Source organism: Vanellus vanellus (assembly GCF_965231255.1).
Source record: "Vanellus vanellus genome assembly, chromosome: Z".
NCBI lineage: Eukaryota > Metazoa > Chordata > Aves > Charadriiformes > Charadriidae > Vanellus > Vanellus vanellus.
In genome coordinates, this window is record NC_138908.1 from 77,415,033 (window position 1) to 77,431,324 (window position 16,292).

At 46.1% G+C, this 16,292-nt stretch overlaps 1 protein-coding gene across 1 annotated transcript; it reads right to left on the bottom strand.

Moving 5' to 3' along the window:
* Window positions 1–309: 309 nt before the first annotated feature.
* LOC309683280 (phospholipid-transporting ATPase FetA-like) lies at window positions 310–16,013 on the bottom strand. Its single transcript, XM_082497515.1, has 9 exons — window positions 15,912–16,013; window positions 14,940–15,087; window positions 11,537–11,720; window positions 9,792–10,015; window positions 8,982–9,065; window positions 7,810–8,055; window positions 6,803–6,941; window positions 4,798–4,928; window positions 310–3,010 (listed from the first exon to the last, which is right to left on the bottom strand). Exons 1-9 carry the CDS (start codon window positions 16,007–16,009, stop codon window positions 2,789–2,791), a joined length of 1,476 nt encoding a protein of 491 aa, XP_082353641.1. The 5' UTR covers window positions 16,010–16,013; the 3' UTR covers window positions 310–2,788.
* Between the last annotated feature and the right edge of the window lie 279 nt (window positions 16,014–16,292).

Here is a 16,292-nt window from a genome sequence, read left to right on the forward strand (position 1 = left end):
ACCCTCCCCCCCCATCCCGTCGCCCCCCCGCCGCCGCCGCCGCCGCCGCCGCCCCTTACCGGCCTCCCGCCCCGCTCCGCTGTTTACCCGCCGGGCTGCGGGGCGGGATCTCAGCGATGCCCGCCCCCCCCCTCGCTTTCCTCCTCCCCCCCCTCCCCCCCTCGTCAGTCGGCGTCCTCCGCCTGAGGATGTCTGACGTTTCCTGTAAGTTTCCTCTTAAAACGTCCCCGACGGGATCCGCCGTTTGGGAATATCTGGTGATAAACTCCTTTGATCAATTAGCACGCTGGCAAGGAATCAGTCATCCCGATATTTTTATTTGTATTTTTTTTTTAATTTATTTTACAAAATCAGGAGTGATGTAGGACAGACATCACTGTCAGCTGATATGTTTCAAATGCTGATCGTGTCAAACCACTGACATATTTGTATCTGGCGCAAGTTCACAAGCAGATCTATTATCCCCTAGACGTCCTGTGCAGCATTTGCAAGTTCCCTTTGGCCAGAAGGTGAGTGCTTTGCACGTAAACTATACGAGGAGAGTGACACAGTCTCAGAGCTGCCTTGCTCTGCCAGCAGAAGGTCTGCCTCCGCATTACACGCCGCTGCGTTACCTGCTAGAAACAGCTCTGACAGGGCCCCCAGTCCAGCCCAGTCTGGGTATCGTGGGGATGTGGGCCTACCTGCATAAATTCTCTTTTTTCCCTCTCGCCCCAGGAGGGCTGACTGCGAAAGACATAATCCTCATCAGAAAGCCACGGCCGTCTCTGCAAAGTGAAGGGTAAATCAGAGGGCGGTGATAAGCACTAACTATCACAGCGGCTTCCTCAGCCGGGGCGCAGGCTCTCGCTTTGCTTAGGTATCTCCTTGCAGGGGAGATCAGTGGATTAGAATTCGCCCTTTCCCCAGCAAGCAGCTCCTGGCTGCTGAAGTCTGGATCCAGTCCCAGCTCTAGTTCTGCACTGGCTATGCTGAAATTTAATGCCACGGTTTGCAAAGCAGCAGGTGCACCAGACAGGGCTTTTTTTTCTGTGCTGAGTTAAACCCAGGGAGATGAAGCCTTCTATTAGAGCTTAAAAATATTATACAGTGACTGCTGAAGCTGGGACCATGGGCAGCAAGGTGTTATATGCAGATGGGATGGAATGGGGACATGGCTGGCCTGATGCCATCATACATTGCCACCACCAGAAACTCAAGGCAGAGAGTTCCCAGTAAATACCAGATGGTTACTGTGCAAAAAAAATCCAACTCAAAACAAGGAAGGGAGCCTAAATTTCTATAGAGGAGCTGGAAAAAAAAAAAAATCTAAAATAACCAGCGCTGCTTAGTCCTCTGCACAACAAAGCTCCATTTAGACAGCGCAGCAGTGCTGGCAAGACCGGCTCTCACGCTGCCACGCTGGCCTTCCACCCAGTCACCCCGCTGATTGTGGAGCTGGTGTAACAAAACAGCGAGCAAAGCCCAGCCTCTCAGCATCACCATCTCTTTGGCAGTGTCTGTGCATCTCGGGTCCCTCTGCTGGCGGCCAGACCAGCTCTCTGCAACTCATGGTTGACAGATGAGCCGTTCCCAAATAAAGTATTAGCCAGGACAGAGGAACTCTGCAGAAGTTCCTGAGCGCTGAGTTCCTCTGGAACGTGACCCACAGCGCTCATCAGGGAGAGGAAGGGAGCCACCAGGTCATGCATCGTCCCTTACACTGAGCAAGAGCACCGGTGGAGTAAAGGGCAGGAGACCCTGAGCAAGCCGTGAAATAGCATCTCTGCTCCTGATACTGCTTGGGTGATCTCCACCGAGTCAGATCTGCGTGTGCCTCAGCCCGTTATGGTGGGAGAGGCACCTGGTGCAGGTCACTCAGATGAGACCTGACCGACATGGGCATCTCAGGGCCAGGTTTTATGGCTTGATCCATGAGGGAGCCTGAGCTGCTTCTGCCCTTTTAGTTTAAGTCTAAATGAAATGGCTGGTGTCCGGCTACAAAACCCGAGAGGGCTCTGAGGACTATGATCTTTTACAAGAGCAGATTTGCAATGCAGATAAAACAGGGCAGGCTGATGAACATCAAGTCCTTGTCCCTTGACCAACTAAGGGTTTCTCTGAGCTTGCAGCACTCTCCGATTGCAGATGCGGGAAGAGGGTGGTGTTTGGGCACTGGCCATCTCTTGAGAAACTGGATTAACTGTTAGTTTGGAAGGAGGTTATTTCCAGGTCATGCCTTCCAAAGTGCCTGTGTACAGTCAAAAGGCTACAAAATTACACATATTACAAAGATTGGGGATTTGGGGGCTGTGTGGCTGGACCTAAGGCACACCTGGGGTCAATACTGTCACCACAGTAATATGGCCCAGAGTGGATTCATGACAGAAACAAAGAAAGGCACGTGAATGAGAAAGACATTGACTTCTCTTTGCTCTGAGGTATGTAGTTAAAGGGAGAAAAAAAAATAGCGTTACGAACAATCTCAAGGAGCGGAGGGGCCTCCTGCAGCATGTTCTCTCTTGTTCCAGGGAGGCCTTCTGGGATACTATACAACAGCTCTAATGCACCCTGCCTGCCTTCCCCAGGAGCACCACAAGTCTTTGGAAGAGAAGCTGGAGCCAGAGCATGCATGCAGGTTAAAGGAAAGGCCCAAATCCTTGATTTGCTAGCCTGGAGGGCAGACCTCTGGGTGGCCACCAGCTTGGTGCTTTGCAGGGACCACAGCCTCCTCTCCTGACAGCCCTTTACTTTGGTTTGCTTTGTTGGGTTTTTTTCCTTTTTTTCTTTTTTCTTTTTTTTTTTTTTTTTACAGTCCTTTGTGTTTATGTTTGTCACTATTTGGTGAAAATGTTCCCGTTGTGGCAAAAGGTGATTTTGGCCGCATGTTCCTCCCAGACATAATGAGTGCTCCAAAGCCATGCTGATGGGAGAAGGCATAGCCGGAGCGGCGGGTGCTGGTCCGACGCAGGCGTCTCTTGGGTGAGGGTGGAGGTGGCCTCTTTTTGGCTTCTTTGACCTTGAGTAGGACCTGAAATCAGAAAATAAGATGGAAAAAGTGGGAAGTGCATCACCATTCACAAGCACAGTAAAAAAGGAGCACAGAAAGGGAAATAGAAGCAAGGGCCCAAAGCCCAAAGTGACTGACAAAACAGCGGCATGGCAGGAGGGGTTGCAGAGCAGGGACAGAACTGGCAGCACGGGATGGCAGCCTGGTAAAAGAAAAAGCAAATCTTATCCTAAAAGACGTTAATGGAAGTGTCATCTGTAAGACTTGGGAGGAGATGATTTCCGTGTATTGTTCCTCACAGCTCTGCGATGCCTTGCTTGGGGCATTACTGAAGCTCTTCTAGGCACTTCAGTCAAATAATAGAAAACAAATAAGGAAACATTTTAAAATTGGCTTACTTAATCTAGAAAACAGGCTACTAAACGGGCTCTCTGATATGTAAAAGCTTTTTATGATGAGAATGGTGATCAACAGATTCTCATTTTCCTTGACAGAAGGGAAAGAACTAATGCCCTTTATTTGCAGGTAGCGGCGTCTCTGCTCCCACGTGGCCACCGAGATCATCTGCAGACAAGCACCTTTTCAGAAAGGGGATGTCAAAGGCAGGAGGCCAGTACTGAATGCCAGCGGCTCAGCAGAATCCCCAGCCACCAGACCCCTCTCTTTCCTGCTTGGCAGGAACAGTGGCAGCTGTAGGTACTTGGCCTCTCTTAAGCTTCAGGCTTGTATTGAAGTTCCTTCTACACTTCCAGCTGGGGAGCTCAGTACAGCAGGAAACCCAAACGTTCCTCATGATAATTCTACTTTCCAGAGGAGGTAGAAAAGTAAAGTAATTTTTCACTAGAGAGAGATGCTCAACCCAAGCACTGAGGTTGGGATTCTCAGCCACAGCTGTGTTGGACTTCTACTCAACTAGAAGGGTAAAACTCAGCCCGTTTTTACACATCTGAGCTGCCTCTGTGTCCTAAAGACCTCCCTACCTAGCAGTCTTCTCTAGCACCCACCCACTCCCTCTTCAAGGGCTGAGAATTCCCCTTCACTCATTCTCCGACAGTCCTGGAGCGCCTGGGGAGCCTCACAGACATCCCAAGGATGATGAGGGCAGGCACTGAGGAGCACTGAGGGCTCTGCTCGGAGACACTCCTGTGTCCTGCTGGGTGCAGGAAGAGGAAGGAAGCACCAGGTGGCAGCAGCATTTAGCAGATGCTCTTGTTTGAAAGCCAGCCCGGGGAGCGGCGTTTATGCCGATCTCCTGGAGGGGTCCGTTGGCTGTAGTGAGCTGTGCTCTCTCTGCCCGCTCCACCTCTCCGGGCCTCTCCTTGCCCTGATGGCCCCGTCTTCGTATTCCTGGGGAGGGCAGCTGGTGTCAAAGGGGCCATAGAACCATTGGCTACTAATGAAGCAAATCCTGAAGTCGAAAAACTCCCCAGCAAACCAATACACCTGGGTGGAGGGTGAAGGGCTGCCGAAAACGGTGCAGCAGCGAGGCGGGAGGATGGAAAATCTCCACTGCTTTGCCACTGCGCCACAGCAGTTAAACCCTGCACCTAAAAATAGTGCGGCTTCCTCGCTCCGGTGCAATCTAACCCACATCTAAACAATCTCAGCCCGTGGTCCCAGCTGCAGATGGTTTGAGCCGTGCCAAAACCCAAATTCAGTCCTTTTTCTCAAGGGAACAGGGGGATGTGGCAGCGCCTGCACCTACAGGGACATACACTGTGAACAATGCCAGGCCCCTGCAATATGCCTCTGTGGTAAGCTTAGCTGGTGGTAAGCAGGACTTTTTGTTTAATAGGGTATCTCCTTACTTTATCGCTGGGAGTTGGCTTTAACTGAGCCTTCAGGAATCGAAAGCCAACTACAGGCAGCACGCAGAGGGTGATACTGAGGAAGATGGCTAGCCACACATTTGGTTGGCTGAGGGTGTTTCGAGCCGTACCTGAAAAACAAAAGCATGACTAAAAACGTAACGGCGGCACTCTCACCATCACTCACCTGGACCTCTCACCCTCTCTGATTCCAAAACACTTGGCAAACAGACCAAAGTTCGAAGTAGATGCCATTCCCAACAGTGAAATCAACTTGCTGTAGAGAAGACAGTGATATGGGTATCACTGCCTGAGATGACCAAAGGAAAATGCAATCTCCAGACTCAACTGCAGCAACAACCCAGGGAGACAAGGATGTCAGAGTGAACAGCACCTCTTTACAAAGAGTCAGATCACTTCAAAGGATTGATATAAATGCTCATGGGACCTTTTTTTATCAGCAGTCCAGCTCTATCACCTTCTGCCAGGACTCTAGTACAAAAGGAGGAACGCTATTTTCTTGCTTTCCAGCACCATTTCCTGAAGCGTATGGAGTACTGACCCTGATGGGCCAGTAGACAATGGGATCACAGCCCTCTGTGAGAGGAGCATGCCTTGCTCTGGGTGTCTGCACAGACAGCATGGCCCGATGGGCGTATTGGCAGAGCAACCGCCATGTGCTGGCGTGACACTGCCACCTTCACTGAAACCAAAGTGCTCACTCCTGGCTCCTCCAAAACTGAAGGAATCTAAAACAGAACAAGCAGTCTGCAAAGCCCTCATTACAAGGCTTAACAATGCTGTTGTTGGCAGTAAAGTTGCTGAATGGTTTCTTTTCAGTTGGCCAATTCTGCTACAATACAACTCCAGTGAAATTAAAGTAAACAAGAGTAGAAACACTTTCCTTAAAAATGGTTTCAGGCTGAGACCTTATTAAGCAGCGCTCCACATTATGGCTAATTTCACCTACGTAGTATCAACGGAGCAGCAGATAGAGATATCCCTGGCAAATGAGTTACCTATCGCTGGAAACTGAACAGGCACTCTGTCTTCTCTCACTCAGCACTTTTGATACTAAAATCCATGTTACAGTGGATGTGACCATCTGTTTGGGAAATCCATTGCAACAACTGACCTGCACCTCAGATATTTCTGAAATGGCCAAGCACCTTGGTATTGCAGTGAAGATGGGCAGAACAAGTCTTGGCTTAACAATTCATCCAGAAATACAAGCATTGATTAATACACCAACCTGACACTTGAAACAAAAAGCAGTGGGATTTCAAAAGTAGAGGCTCATAACAATGATTTATCAATATTGGCTAGGGATGCACAGAGCTATTAAAAACATCTGAATTACTTTGCTAAGCTTTCATCTTCCTCCTGGTCAAAGTCTCAGGAGACAGACTTGTTCCTATGTTAACCTTCACGTTTTGCATGCATTCAGAAATCTGCTATGTAGCATAACTCCAAAGACCTGGTCATAACTGGATTTTTTTGTTTGTTTGTTAGGAATTTGCCATTTAACCTGGCTGAAGGCTCACCATAATCACACGGCATTTTTCTCATGTCTAACTGGATGTTGTACTTCTATGCTTTCCTATACTAACGTGATAACTTATTTACAAAAGAACACACATCCTTCTGCAGACATCTCCTACATATCTATAAGAATTAGACACCTGGAAACAGAACACAAAAGAGCAGCAGAAAGCATCCCAGCCAGCTCAGTAGGTTTATTTAAAGGATCATTCCTGTGGCTGCATGTGAACTTGCACTCTTGTGCAAGGAAGTGAACGTGGCACATGTTCACCTGGATGGATGGGATCCAAAATAAGCATTCCCAGCAGCCCTCAGAGATACTCTGGCATTGCTTGCAGAAAAGCAATCAGTATATTCTGTTATTGCCTCTAGAGAGGCAATAATATGTACTAAAAATTCTTGACAGATTCAAGCCCCACAGTATGCCCATTTTGAGTGAATCCGTATTTGTCCCAGGGCTTACCAACGAATGGAAAGGAGGCTGTGAAGATCAGGTACATGCCATCACTATACATGGTGAAGGTGATAGCAAAGTAAACAGAAAGGCTGCCCCAGATGAAGAACTGGTTCACAACTGTCCAGTAAGAGGTGTCCAAGCCAATCTGAAAGAATGGAGCAATACAGCGATTTTCAGTGCCTTAATTATTTAGCAGATCTGTGCTGAGCACAGCTAGAGATCTTGTTCTCTTCTTTGTACCCCTGCTCCCAAGGCTGTTATTCATTCAAGTCTCAAGAAATACCAAGCCACAGATCATAGGATGATGGGAGACCATTCAAGGCAAACATTACTACATTTGCCTTGTTGCACTCTTCTCAAGCATTCACCAGTGGCCAGTACTGCAGACAGGCTACTAAGTTCAAATGAGCCATCCTTATGTCCCCACCCCCAAGGTGTCTTCTAGCACTGAAGGTTAGGAGGAGGAGCCTACAAGACCTCAGACAGCAGAAAACATTAGTTAGGGAGGTATGATTGATTAGCTTTTCTTTTAAGACATGTCTCTCATCCTGCTAATACCATCTGAATTTTGTACCACCCAAGTCTTAGCTGTTTCTTCCAGCAGGTGCAGTTCTACCATCTGCATCATGCACGGGAACAGGCTACAGAGACAGCCTCATGATGAAGACCCTACAAATAATGGCCTGATAGCAGACAGAGAGGCCTGTGCTTCAAACCTATCCCATAAAACTGGAATGAGTCCTCCTCTACTCTCAGTATTAACTATTCTGTCTGCTATGGCTGTAAACTTCCCAAGGCAAAGACTCTGCTTTCCTGTCACCCAGATCTTTCATAACATATACATCTGTTGTTCAGTTGAACTGAGGAGAGAAATCTGGTGTCAAGAGACTATTTCTTTGAAGAACGCAAGATGCAGCAGCAAATACAATGCTATCAAGATCCCAAGTGGCCCTCCAGATGATGCTTCATGAAACAACAATGAATTCCTAAAAACATTACCTGGGATTCCTTACCTGTACAGACACCACAATCAGTAAGCAGGTCTGGACCATCAGTGCAAAGGACTGGTAGTCAGCAATGGCCTTTCCATCACTTCTCATTGTATTGTACATGGCCCCATAGGGGATGAAGAAGAGAATGAGGGAGCTGTAGATCCCTTGCAACATGCACTTGACAAACACCATTTTGTTGAAATAGAGGTTTTGCTGACCAGGTACATATAGCTGAGGAAACAGCATGCTCCAACGATCATCCACATCCTGAAAGTAGACAGGAGATGGTCAAATTTGCTGGCACCTACCCAACCAACCACACAAGACCTCTTGGGGTTGCCATGTCCCTGTGATATGCATTTCCATGAGAAAAGGCTTAGCGCACAATTCACTCAGTTGAGTGTGCTGATGAGTGTGCCATATCCCAAAGTCACCTAGACACATTTTTCATGTTGAATTTCACCTTTCTTGTGCTGAGAAAGCTGACAAGTGCTGCAAAAAAAAAAAAAAAAAGAAATTAAGCTACATCTTCATCTTAAGCGGACTACACGGTCTGCTCTTGTGAGAGTTGCCTGGAAGCTACGGGATAGAAAATACCTCCACTGGGTCCACGCACAGCCAAGGCCGTCTGAGTTGGAACCCTTAAGTGTCTAGAGCTGAACACTGTGAACCATTGCGGAGTAGCAAGTTCCTACTTACTTGACTTGTAAAAGGCATACAGGAGCAGCTTTATTACTGAACAGTAATACCACAGGAGGTGAAAATGCATATGTGAAATTACTGCAGTAAGACTTCCACTAGAAAGGCCGAACCTGAAAAACCTGGCTTCAGAGTTCTAGTTAGTTCATTCATTGTTCTATGCAGTCATTAAAATTCACTTGTCAGGCTTCAGGAACACAGGTAGAAAGATGTGACTACTTCAGGAGAACTATGCAATGGCAGCTTTTACTGTAGTCAACAACCTAACCCAAGAGTCTCATCACGCACTGAAACCCACAGGCCAAATAATACACCATCTCCTCCCCGGTGCATCCTTTTTTTGTACTTTCAGGTCTCACTGGCAGGAGACTGTGTTAGGAGCTACCACAACAGCTAGCCAAAAAAGTCTGCTGCTTTTGCTTCATGGAACCAGCTCAAAGCATCTGCAGATAAAACCCCTGTAAAAAAATACCAAGTGGCGATAGAAACAGTACCTGATCGAAGAGGCTCATTCCTAGCACCGGGAGGGAAGTATATACCAAATTGTAAAGCGTAATGAACCACTCATCATAGACAGTCTGAAAGAAAAAAGAAATAAAAGAGCATGAAAGGTAGCAAAAGGCTGCCTTTTCCATCTTTTCAAAAGATACACAATTAAATGCTGGAACATCTTGGTTCAAGACGGTACTGAGACTGAAAGTATAAGGTGATGCTGAGCAGGATCTGATTCTCCCTGGCACCACGAGCGGCTGCCGGCAGGAGGGAACATCGGCTCTTGAGGAGAGACACCCTGCACCCCCAGCCCTGGGGAGAAGGGGTTCACACGCTATCTGCCTTGCAAGGGTCTGGGTGCGGAGATTGGTTTGTCGTAAACTGCCAGCAGATTTTTCGCTGCAGGAGATTTGCCCCTCTTGCAGGCTGCTGGAGCACACAGCAGTCCTGGGGTTAAACTGGTGGCTTCGGGTGTGCCAACAGGGCAAGCATGGGTCTCACACAGATCTGCGCCAAACTGGTCAGGCCCCTGAGTAATCTGTACCCTTCATTGATGGCTGTTTGAACGAAAACCCCACGAGGTACCTATGTGCTTCATAACGCACCTAAATGTCTTCAGGCATCTGTCCTCTACCAGCAGCACAGTGAAGGCAGCAGTATCTGCTTTATACTCCTACAGCTGAAGAAGACAGACCTGTGTGCTGTTCAGCAAGGTGGGGGGAATGGCTTAGTTTATTTCCTTTTAAAATGTTTCCAGTTACTTTACTTCAAAATGGTAGACGTGACCACGAGAAAGCAGAAGCTGGACTTACCTGTGCTGAGAAGCCAGAGAAGAAGCCGTACCAGAAATGCACTAACGTGAAGGCAAAATTCTTATAGAAGAAGTATTTGAGGAACTTGCACATGCGGATGTAGGACCACCGGCCATGGACCAAGAGCAGGCGCTGCAGGTAACGGAACTGGGCAAACGAGAAGTCACTGGACAAGACTGCCTGCATCCCCTCCTGGCCGCTGATACCCACTCCGATGTGAGCAGCTGCAACAAGAAGGTTATTGATCACGTCATTACAGTGAGAGTTTTCATAACCCCATTTTGTAAGATTCCCGTCCACTGGGACACTGTGTTAATTCCCTCCCAACCTCCATAAAAAGTCACATGTAAAGATATTTTTTAAAAAATAAAAATATTCTGGGGCACTAATTCTTTCAGCAGCATTATGATTTTGGCTGAAGTGATACATTGCCAGTAACTGGGCTTGTATTATTTGAATGAAATTACACTCTCAGCGACAATCCATGTTTTCTTTCTGAATGTTTTCCAACAGCATAAATGCTGTTGCTCATAGCAGCTACTGTTACAAAAAAAAAAAATTTTTAATTTATATTTGTATGTGACTTGTAGTCACATGCATGCATGTCCTTCCAGCTGCCTTAAAATATCACTCCAGACAAGCAAAATCTTCAAACTCATAGATATTTCAGACACAGTGCTACAAGGCAGACTGTAGCCTTTTTATATTTCCTAGGCTTTATTAGTTCAATCAAATCATTAGATAGAAGAGTCACGTCTTTTTTAATAGTAGCTTGGGTTTATTAAACATGGACATAAGTTTAATGTGACAGCTAATTATACAGCTTTAACTAATGAGAACAATCTTGATAGCTGGAGGTTGGTTAGATTCAGGGGTTTTCACGGAACAGTGAATTGATAAAATCCCAAAGTCCCAACCCTCTCGTGGGGGGAGGAGGGGTAGTTTCTAATTATCATGTACACTTTAACTTGCTTTTCTTATCCTTTCTTTACTGACTGCCTGACTTATCTCCCTTGAAGCTCCCTCCTTAGCCTTTTCTTTCTTAATTAAAAGGCTCCACTTAATCAATTCTTGCAAATTAACACAAGGAAGATTAGCAATAGGCTCTTCTGAATAATCTTAATTTAATTATACCTAGTTAGGGGAATTTTTTTTCATAAATTCACTGTGGTAATGCAGCATCAAATGATGCTCAAGGACGAAGGGGCCTAGAAGCCCATGATTTATAACTCAAGGGAGATAATTGACAAATGGCCCTACCACATGGAAGTGTTTAAAACAGTCATGTAACATTCTACAGACTATTTACAGGCAAGAAGATTTTCTTTCTCCATTCCAGACAGGCCCTCCCTGAAACAAACCTGTTTGTTCTCTGCATTACCCCTGTGATGGTGGCCATGCAGAGACACAGGTGGACATGCCGTGGCTCTGGTGGGCTTTTGTCTGTTCTAAGGTAGAAACAGAGAAATTGGCAATAGGTGCCACCTTAGCTTCCTGCAATCTTGAAGGTGGGAGCACAGCAAAGAGCCCTCCTGTGTGTCCTGGAAGGCAGGAGACACGAGTAGCCTATAGTGACAGTGCTCTGGAGAAACCTGCCAAAACCTGGGCGGCAGCCCCCTGGTGCCACAAAGAAGGCGGTACAGAAGGCACTCAAATATGCGTTCCTGCTGCTAGGCCACCTCAGATAGCAAATACATCAGCGAGTCAATTTAGCTAGAGCATGCTGGCTGCCATCCACCACTCACTTTTGATCATGCTGACATCGTTGGCACCATCTCCAATTGCCAGGGTCACAGCCTTCTTGTATTTCTTCACCAGCTCCACCACCTGGGCCTTCTGCAGTGGAGTCACCCGGCAGCAGATCACCACTTTGCACATGCAGGCAGTTCTCACCAGCTCCAGCTCCAAATTCCCTTCCAGCGCATAAGCCTGAGAAGAAGGAGCAAAGGAGGTGTTCAGGTCAGACTCGCAGCAACTCGTGGCCCGGCAGAGAGGATGCAGCGGGAAGGGAATGAGAACTGAGCTAGTTCTTCCATTCAGCAGAAGGAAGGTGTGGCATATCCCAGGTGAATCCGTTCATTTGGTCGCAGGGAGCGTCCATACTGCACAACATCGTGCCACGCAACGTGCACCTACCAGCTTGCACCTTGGATGCGCCACAGCTGGATCTGCACAACAGCTGCTCTGCCTGATGTAACCTGACAGTGCAGCAGAAGTGTCAAACAATGGGAGCACTAAATTAGCGAAGCGGCTGCTGGGCCTGAGACAGCCTTGTGTATCTCCATGTGAGAGAGTCTCTGCTCATCCCTCTTTGTTTATTTTTTAAGCTCTGGGAGATCTGTGGCATAAACAGAAGATATTTCAATTTGGGAGTGCTTGATTTAAAAAAAAAAAAACAAAACAAAAAACATGGAAATGGCTGAGCTCAGGTGGGCATGACAAAGCAAAACACAAGGCCAGGGAGAAGGCAACTTTGCTCTGAGCACTGACCTTCTAAATCAGTCAGCCACGTTATTTCTATTCGGGAAGCACAGAGAAAATTGGATGTCTGGTCACCCCTCCAGCTCTGCGTGAGGAAGAGGGAGCAGTGTTAGCTTTTCATATTTCTTTCAGATCGTGCTTTTTGGCTCTGTTCTCTGGTGTCTCTTCTCAGTAGACGTGCATGGAAGGAATCCACAGGGCCCTCTCCTCCTCAGGGCCATTACAGCACGTCTACTGCCCTTTCTGCATAAGGCAGACAATCCTTAGGCCAGGTATCTTTTCTTCTTGAAACAGGAGAGCTGTGAGTCACCAGCACCCCCGCTTCCCTCCCGTCACTGGCAAGCAGGCTTGCTCAACAAGAGAGACCTTTCCACGGTTTAGCTTTAGTAACAGCCAGTCACTGCTGTTCAGGACGGCTTTCGCTGCCATGTCCTCGCTGCACAGCACTGGCAAAATGTTATCACATAGTATATTAATGGTACTGCACACAAATCAGCTCGTATGATGATGCCATCACAGATTCTGATGTGCTTCTGTTCAGTCGCTTTGTTTAAGTGAGACCACATGTGTGCATCGCCCCAGTGCTGCCCATCCCACCCATCTGCACACGGGGATTAGGCACTGAAGAGATGCTGTGTTTGAGTGGGAGAGTATGGGCACTATTACCATTGTTCAAGCTCTAGGTTCATATAAGTAAAATAAATAACATATAGTTTTGTCCACACTGTCCTTGTGGCCCACACCCAGGAGAAAGCCATAGTCTTGGTGAGACCGGCTGTGTCCACTCTGTTGCAGGCCATGTGGGCTGGCTGCTCCCACACAGCCCAGATTTGAATTTCCTTGTGTGGGACATATCTCCTTGCCAGGGTGTGGGTAAGTGTGTTGTTTTCCAGGAATAAAAAGGAAACTTTGTCACCACCGCCAGTAGTGCTTTTATAGCACAGTACTTGGGGTCTGTCCTGCAGGCTGAGGGGATGGAGTAGGAACAGAGAGGGGCTTGAGGCTGGTTGGGATGTCAGAGGAATCACCCATGCAGATGCACCAAACTTGACAGAGATCTTGTCTGGTTTGCAGTGGGGATATAAAGGGAATTAAGGCCCTGGAGTTGAAGAGGGAGAGAGTCTAAAAGAGGGAGACAGGATACTTGACAACATTGCCTGAAAGTGTCTCCTCTAGTCCAGGGTCTGTATATATGGCATACAAGCCAAAAATGGAGCAAGATGAGATTTTTTTAGTAGTAATTTGCTAGGCTGGTGTAGGGCTGGAAGTTAAATTTGCTGGACTGCCATCAAGAGAAGTAGCAACTACAGGGAACAGAAGCATCTTGGCTCTGAAAGGCAGCACCTCCCACATCTACCTATTTGCTTTCCCTGCAATCTGGGAGAGCAAAATACAATAGACGAATAACCCAATCTAGTCTAAGCCTTCCTCTCAGACAGGCTGAAATTTAACTAAATTGGTTTTTTCTCTAACCCGTTGTAAAAAATTTCCAAGGATGGAAAATCTATTCCCGCGCTTCACTGTTCTCACCAGGAAGACATCTAATCCCAAACTCTCTCAGTTTAATTCCATTACTTTGTTTACCTGTTATTATTTGAAGAGTATTACCAAGACTGATCAGTATTCTCTAGGCTCATAAATCCTAACTCTCTGTTTTCCCTTCTGCTTTCCAGATCATGCATGACCACTCTTAGAGTTTTCTTTGTACTCTTTCTAGCGGTGTGCATTTTCTCAAAGAAAATGGCCCAAATATGTTGAATTATTTCAGCTAAGTCTTTATCGATGCCAGATGAAGCAGGAGGCTTTCTTCAAAAGTCTTATAGATGATGGTCTTACATACATATGTAAGATGGTCTTACATACATATGTGTGCAGTTGCCTATGGGAAAGTGGAGAAACAATGCATTTGTTCTTACTGAATTGCATTCCCCATTTTTCCAAAGTATTTCTCCAATTTGTTAAAGTTGTTTCAAATCTAATCTTGAACTCCACCATGCCTGCAGTTTCTCCCAGGCTGGTGTTATCTGCTCTCTTCTTAAGCAGTTAATGAAAACACTGAATATCAAATAGATGTGGGATAGCCCCCTGCAGATGCCACTTAACTGTTGTTTTAGATCAACAGTGAGCCCTTAGGAGCCATACTTTCCAAACAGTCTTGCATCTGTCACTTAACAGTTTCATCTAGACCATATTACTTTAGTTTGCTTGGAAGATAATGGGGGAGAACATAAAACAATTTATTAGTTAAGTGGTACAATATATATCCTATCTGTTAAATGTATCTGTTACCAGATATATTTATTAGAATGCGTTCTTGGCATACTTGAAAACCCCATGTCTGATGTTATCTTATCTTCTTGCTGCATCCATAAACTGCCTGATTATTTTTCCAGTACCTTTCTGGAAATGAAAATTGATCCAGCTACTCTACCCCTCCTGTTTGCCCAACATCAGGGCCAACTCTTGCCTGTTCCAGTCTTCTCAAACCTTGCCCATCACTTTTGATGTCTCAGATAGCCACTGAACCTTATCTTCAATTAGGAAAAAAAAAAAAAATCCAGTCCTCTAGAGCTAAATTTTGAAAGCATTTTCAGACTTCCAGTATGTCCCTATGACATTAAGTTCTTAACAGAACTCAGCCCTAACATGTCTCTGAACCTTCCTTACCAGGCTGTGGCCGGTGATAACCAGACCGTACACTCCATTTGCTTGCTCATCAGGTATAATTTTGGGTTTTTTTGACGATTTTTCGAACTGAATGTTGATTTCATCACTGTCCAGAAAGGAGTCTGGCTTCATCTTTTTCCTTGCATTCCTAAAAAAAAATGCAGAATAATAATGAAAACAATGTTCATGGTTTAGCCGCTGCTGTTTGCGCGGACCACCAACATGGTTCTGAAACTCTAAGAAGTGTGTGCTAAACCTGTGCTGATTTAAAGTAAAGCAAACCATCTGAATGTCATAAAGGACATTATCCCAAAGGACAACCCAATTTTCTGTGCACATTGTCTGACAAGCGCCTACTTCAACAGAAAATGGCAGAAAAACTTTCCTATTTTCCACCTATAACTAAGAACTTGTGTCTACTGAGGAGGCTATGGAGGAAGACAGATTTACAGATAACGCTCAAAAAGGACCATAGGACAAAGGACTGCAAGGTGGATAGCAATAGCAGTAGAGCAAGAGCACAGCTCAAGCCTGGGGCCAAAGGCTTTGTGGCTCCAGGTTGCTTGGTGAACATCAGCTGATATTGCCTGCCTGACTCTTTCTTCTACATTTATTTATTTCTTCTAGATTTGAGCTCCTGGATCAAGAAGCTTCAGAATTTATCCTGAGGAGATTTCTACACTATGTCACTGCTGGATCTTTGAGGGAGCCACTTAGCTGTTATCTGAGGTCCCTGAATGAACTGCATCAAGTAAAGCCCACAGGAAAAGAAGCTGGAATAATAAAAATCATAGAATCATAGAACAGTTTAGGTTGGAAGGGACCTTAAAGATCATCTAGTTCCAACCCCCCTGCCATGGGCGGGGAGACCTCCCACTAGACCAGGTTGCTCAAATACAAATACAAAATACAAATACTGTTCCGTTCCAGTGTCAGTGCACAGCAAGGAAGCTGTATATTTCAGCCATTTACCTCAGCTCATTAAGTACGTCATCAGATGTGTGGCCTTCAATAACGAAAACATCATCCATGTCATCATTCAGCAAGTTGCAGGAGTAACCAATATTCATTGCTGTCTCTGAGAAAGACAAAGGAGGAAGATGACCCATCGTGGCAGCCCCAAACTCACACAGTGCCTCTGTGGCCTTTTTACATGCAAGACAAAAGCTCTCTTTCTCCCTAAAAAGATTAAAATTATTACATTTGGAACATGTCAGAACGAAAAGTTTAATTTTTCTCAAAAATTGTCTGCTCATTTCTTAGATAAAATTATTTGCAAACACTTTTGGCCTCCCTGAAACACCATTGTTTCAGTGAAGTTGCTATTTCTCCAAAAGAATGTATTGGAATCTA

Excerpts from the sequence above, each read along its gene's own strand:
- LOC309683280 (XM_082497515.1), bottom strand. The coding sequence starts at position 16,009 with ATGAATATTGGTTACTCCTGCAACTTGCTGAATGATGACATGGATGAT. Across the intron at positions 9,066-9,791 it reads TCTCTGGCTTCTCAGCACAG|ACTGTCTATGATGAGTGGTT; the intron begins GTAAGTCCAGCT and ends TTTTTCTTTCAG. Across the intron at positions 3,011-4,797 it reads AGCCAACTCCCAGCGATAAA|GTCCTACTCAAGGTCAAAGA; the intron begins GTAAGGAGATAC and ends TTCTGATTTCAG.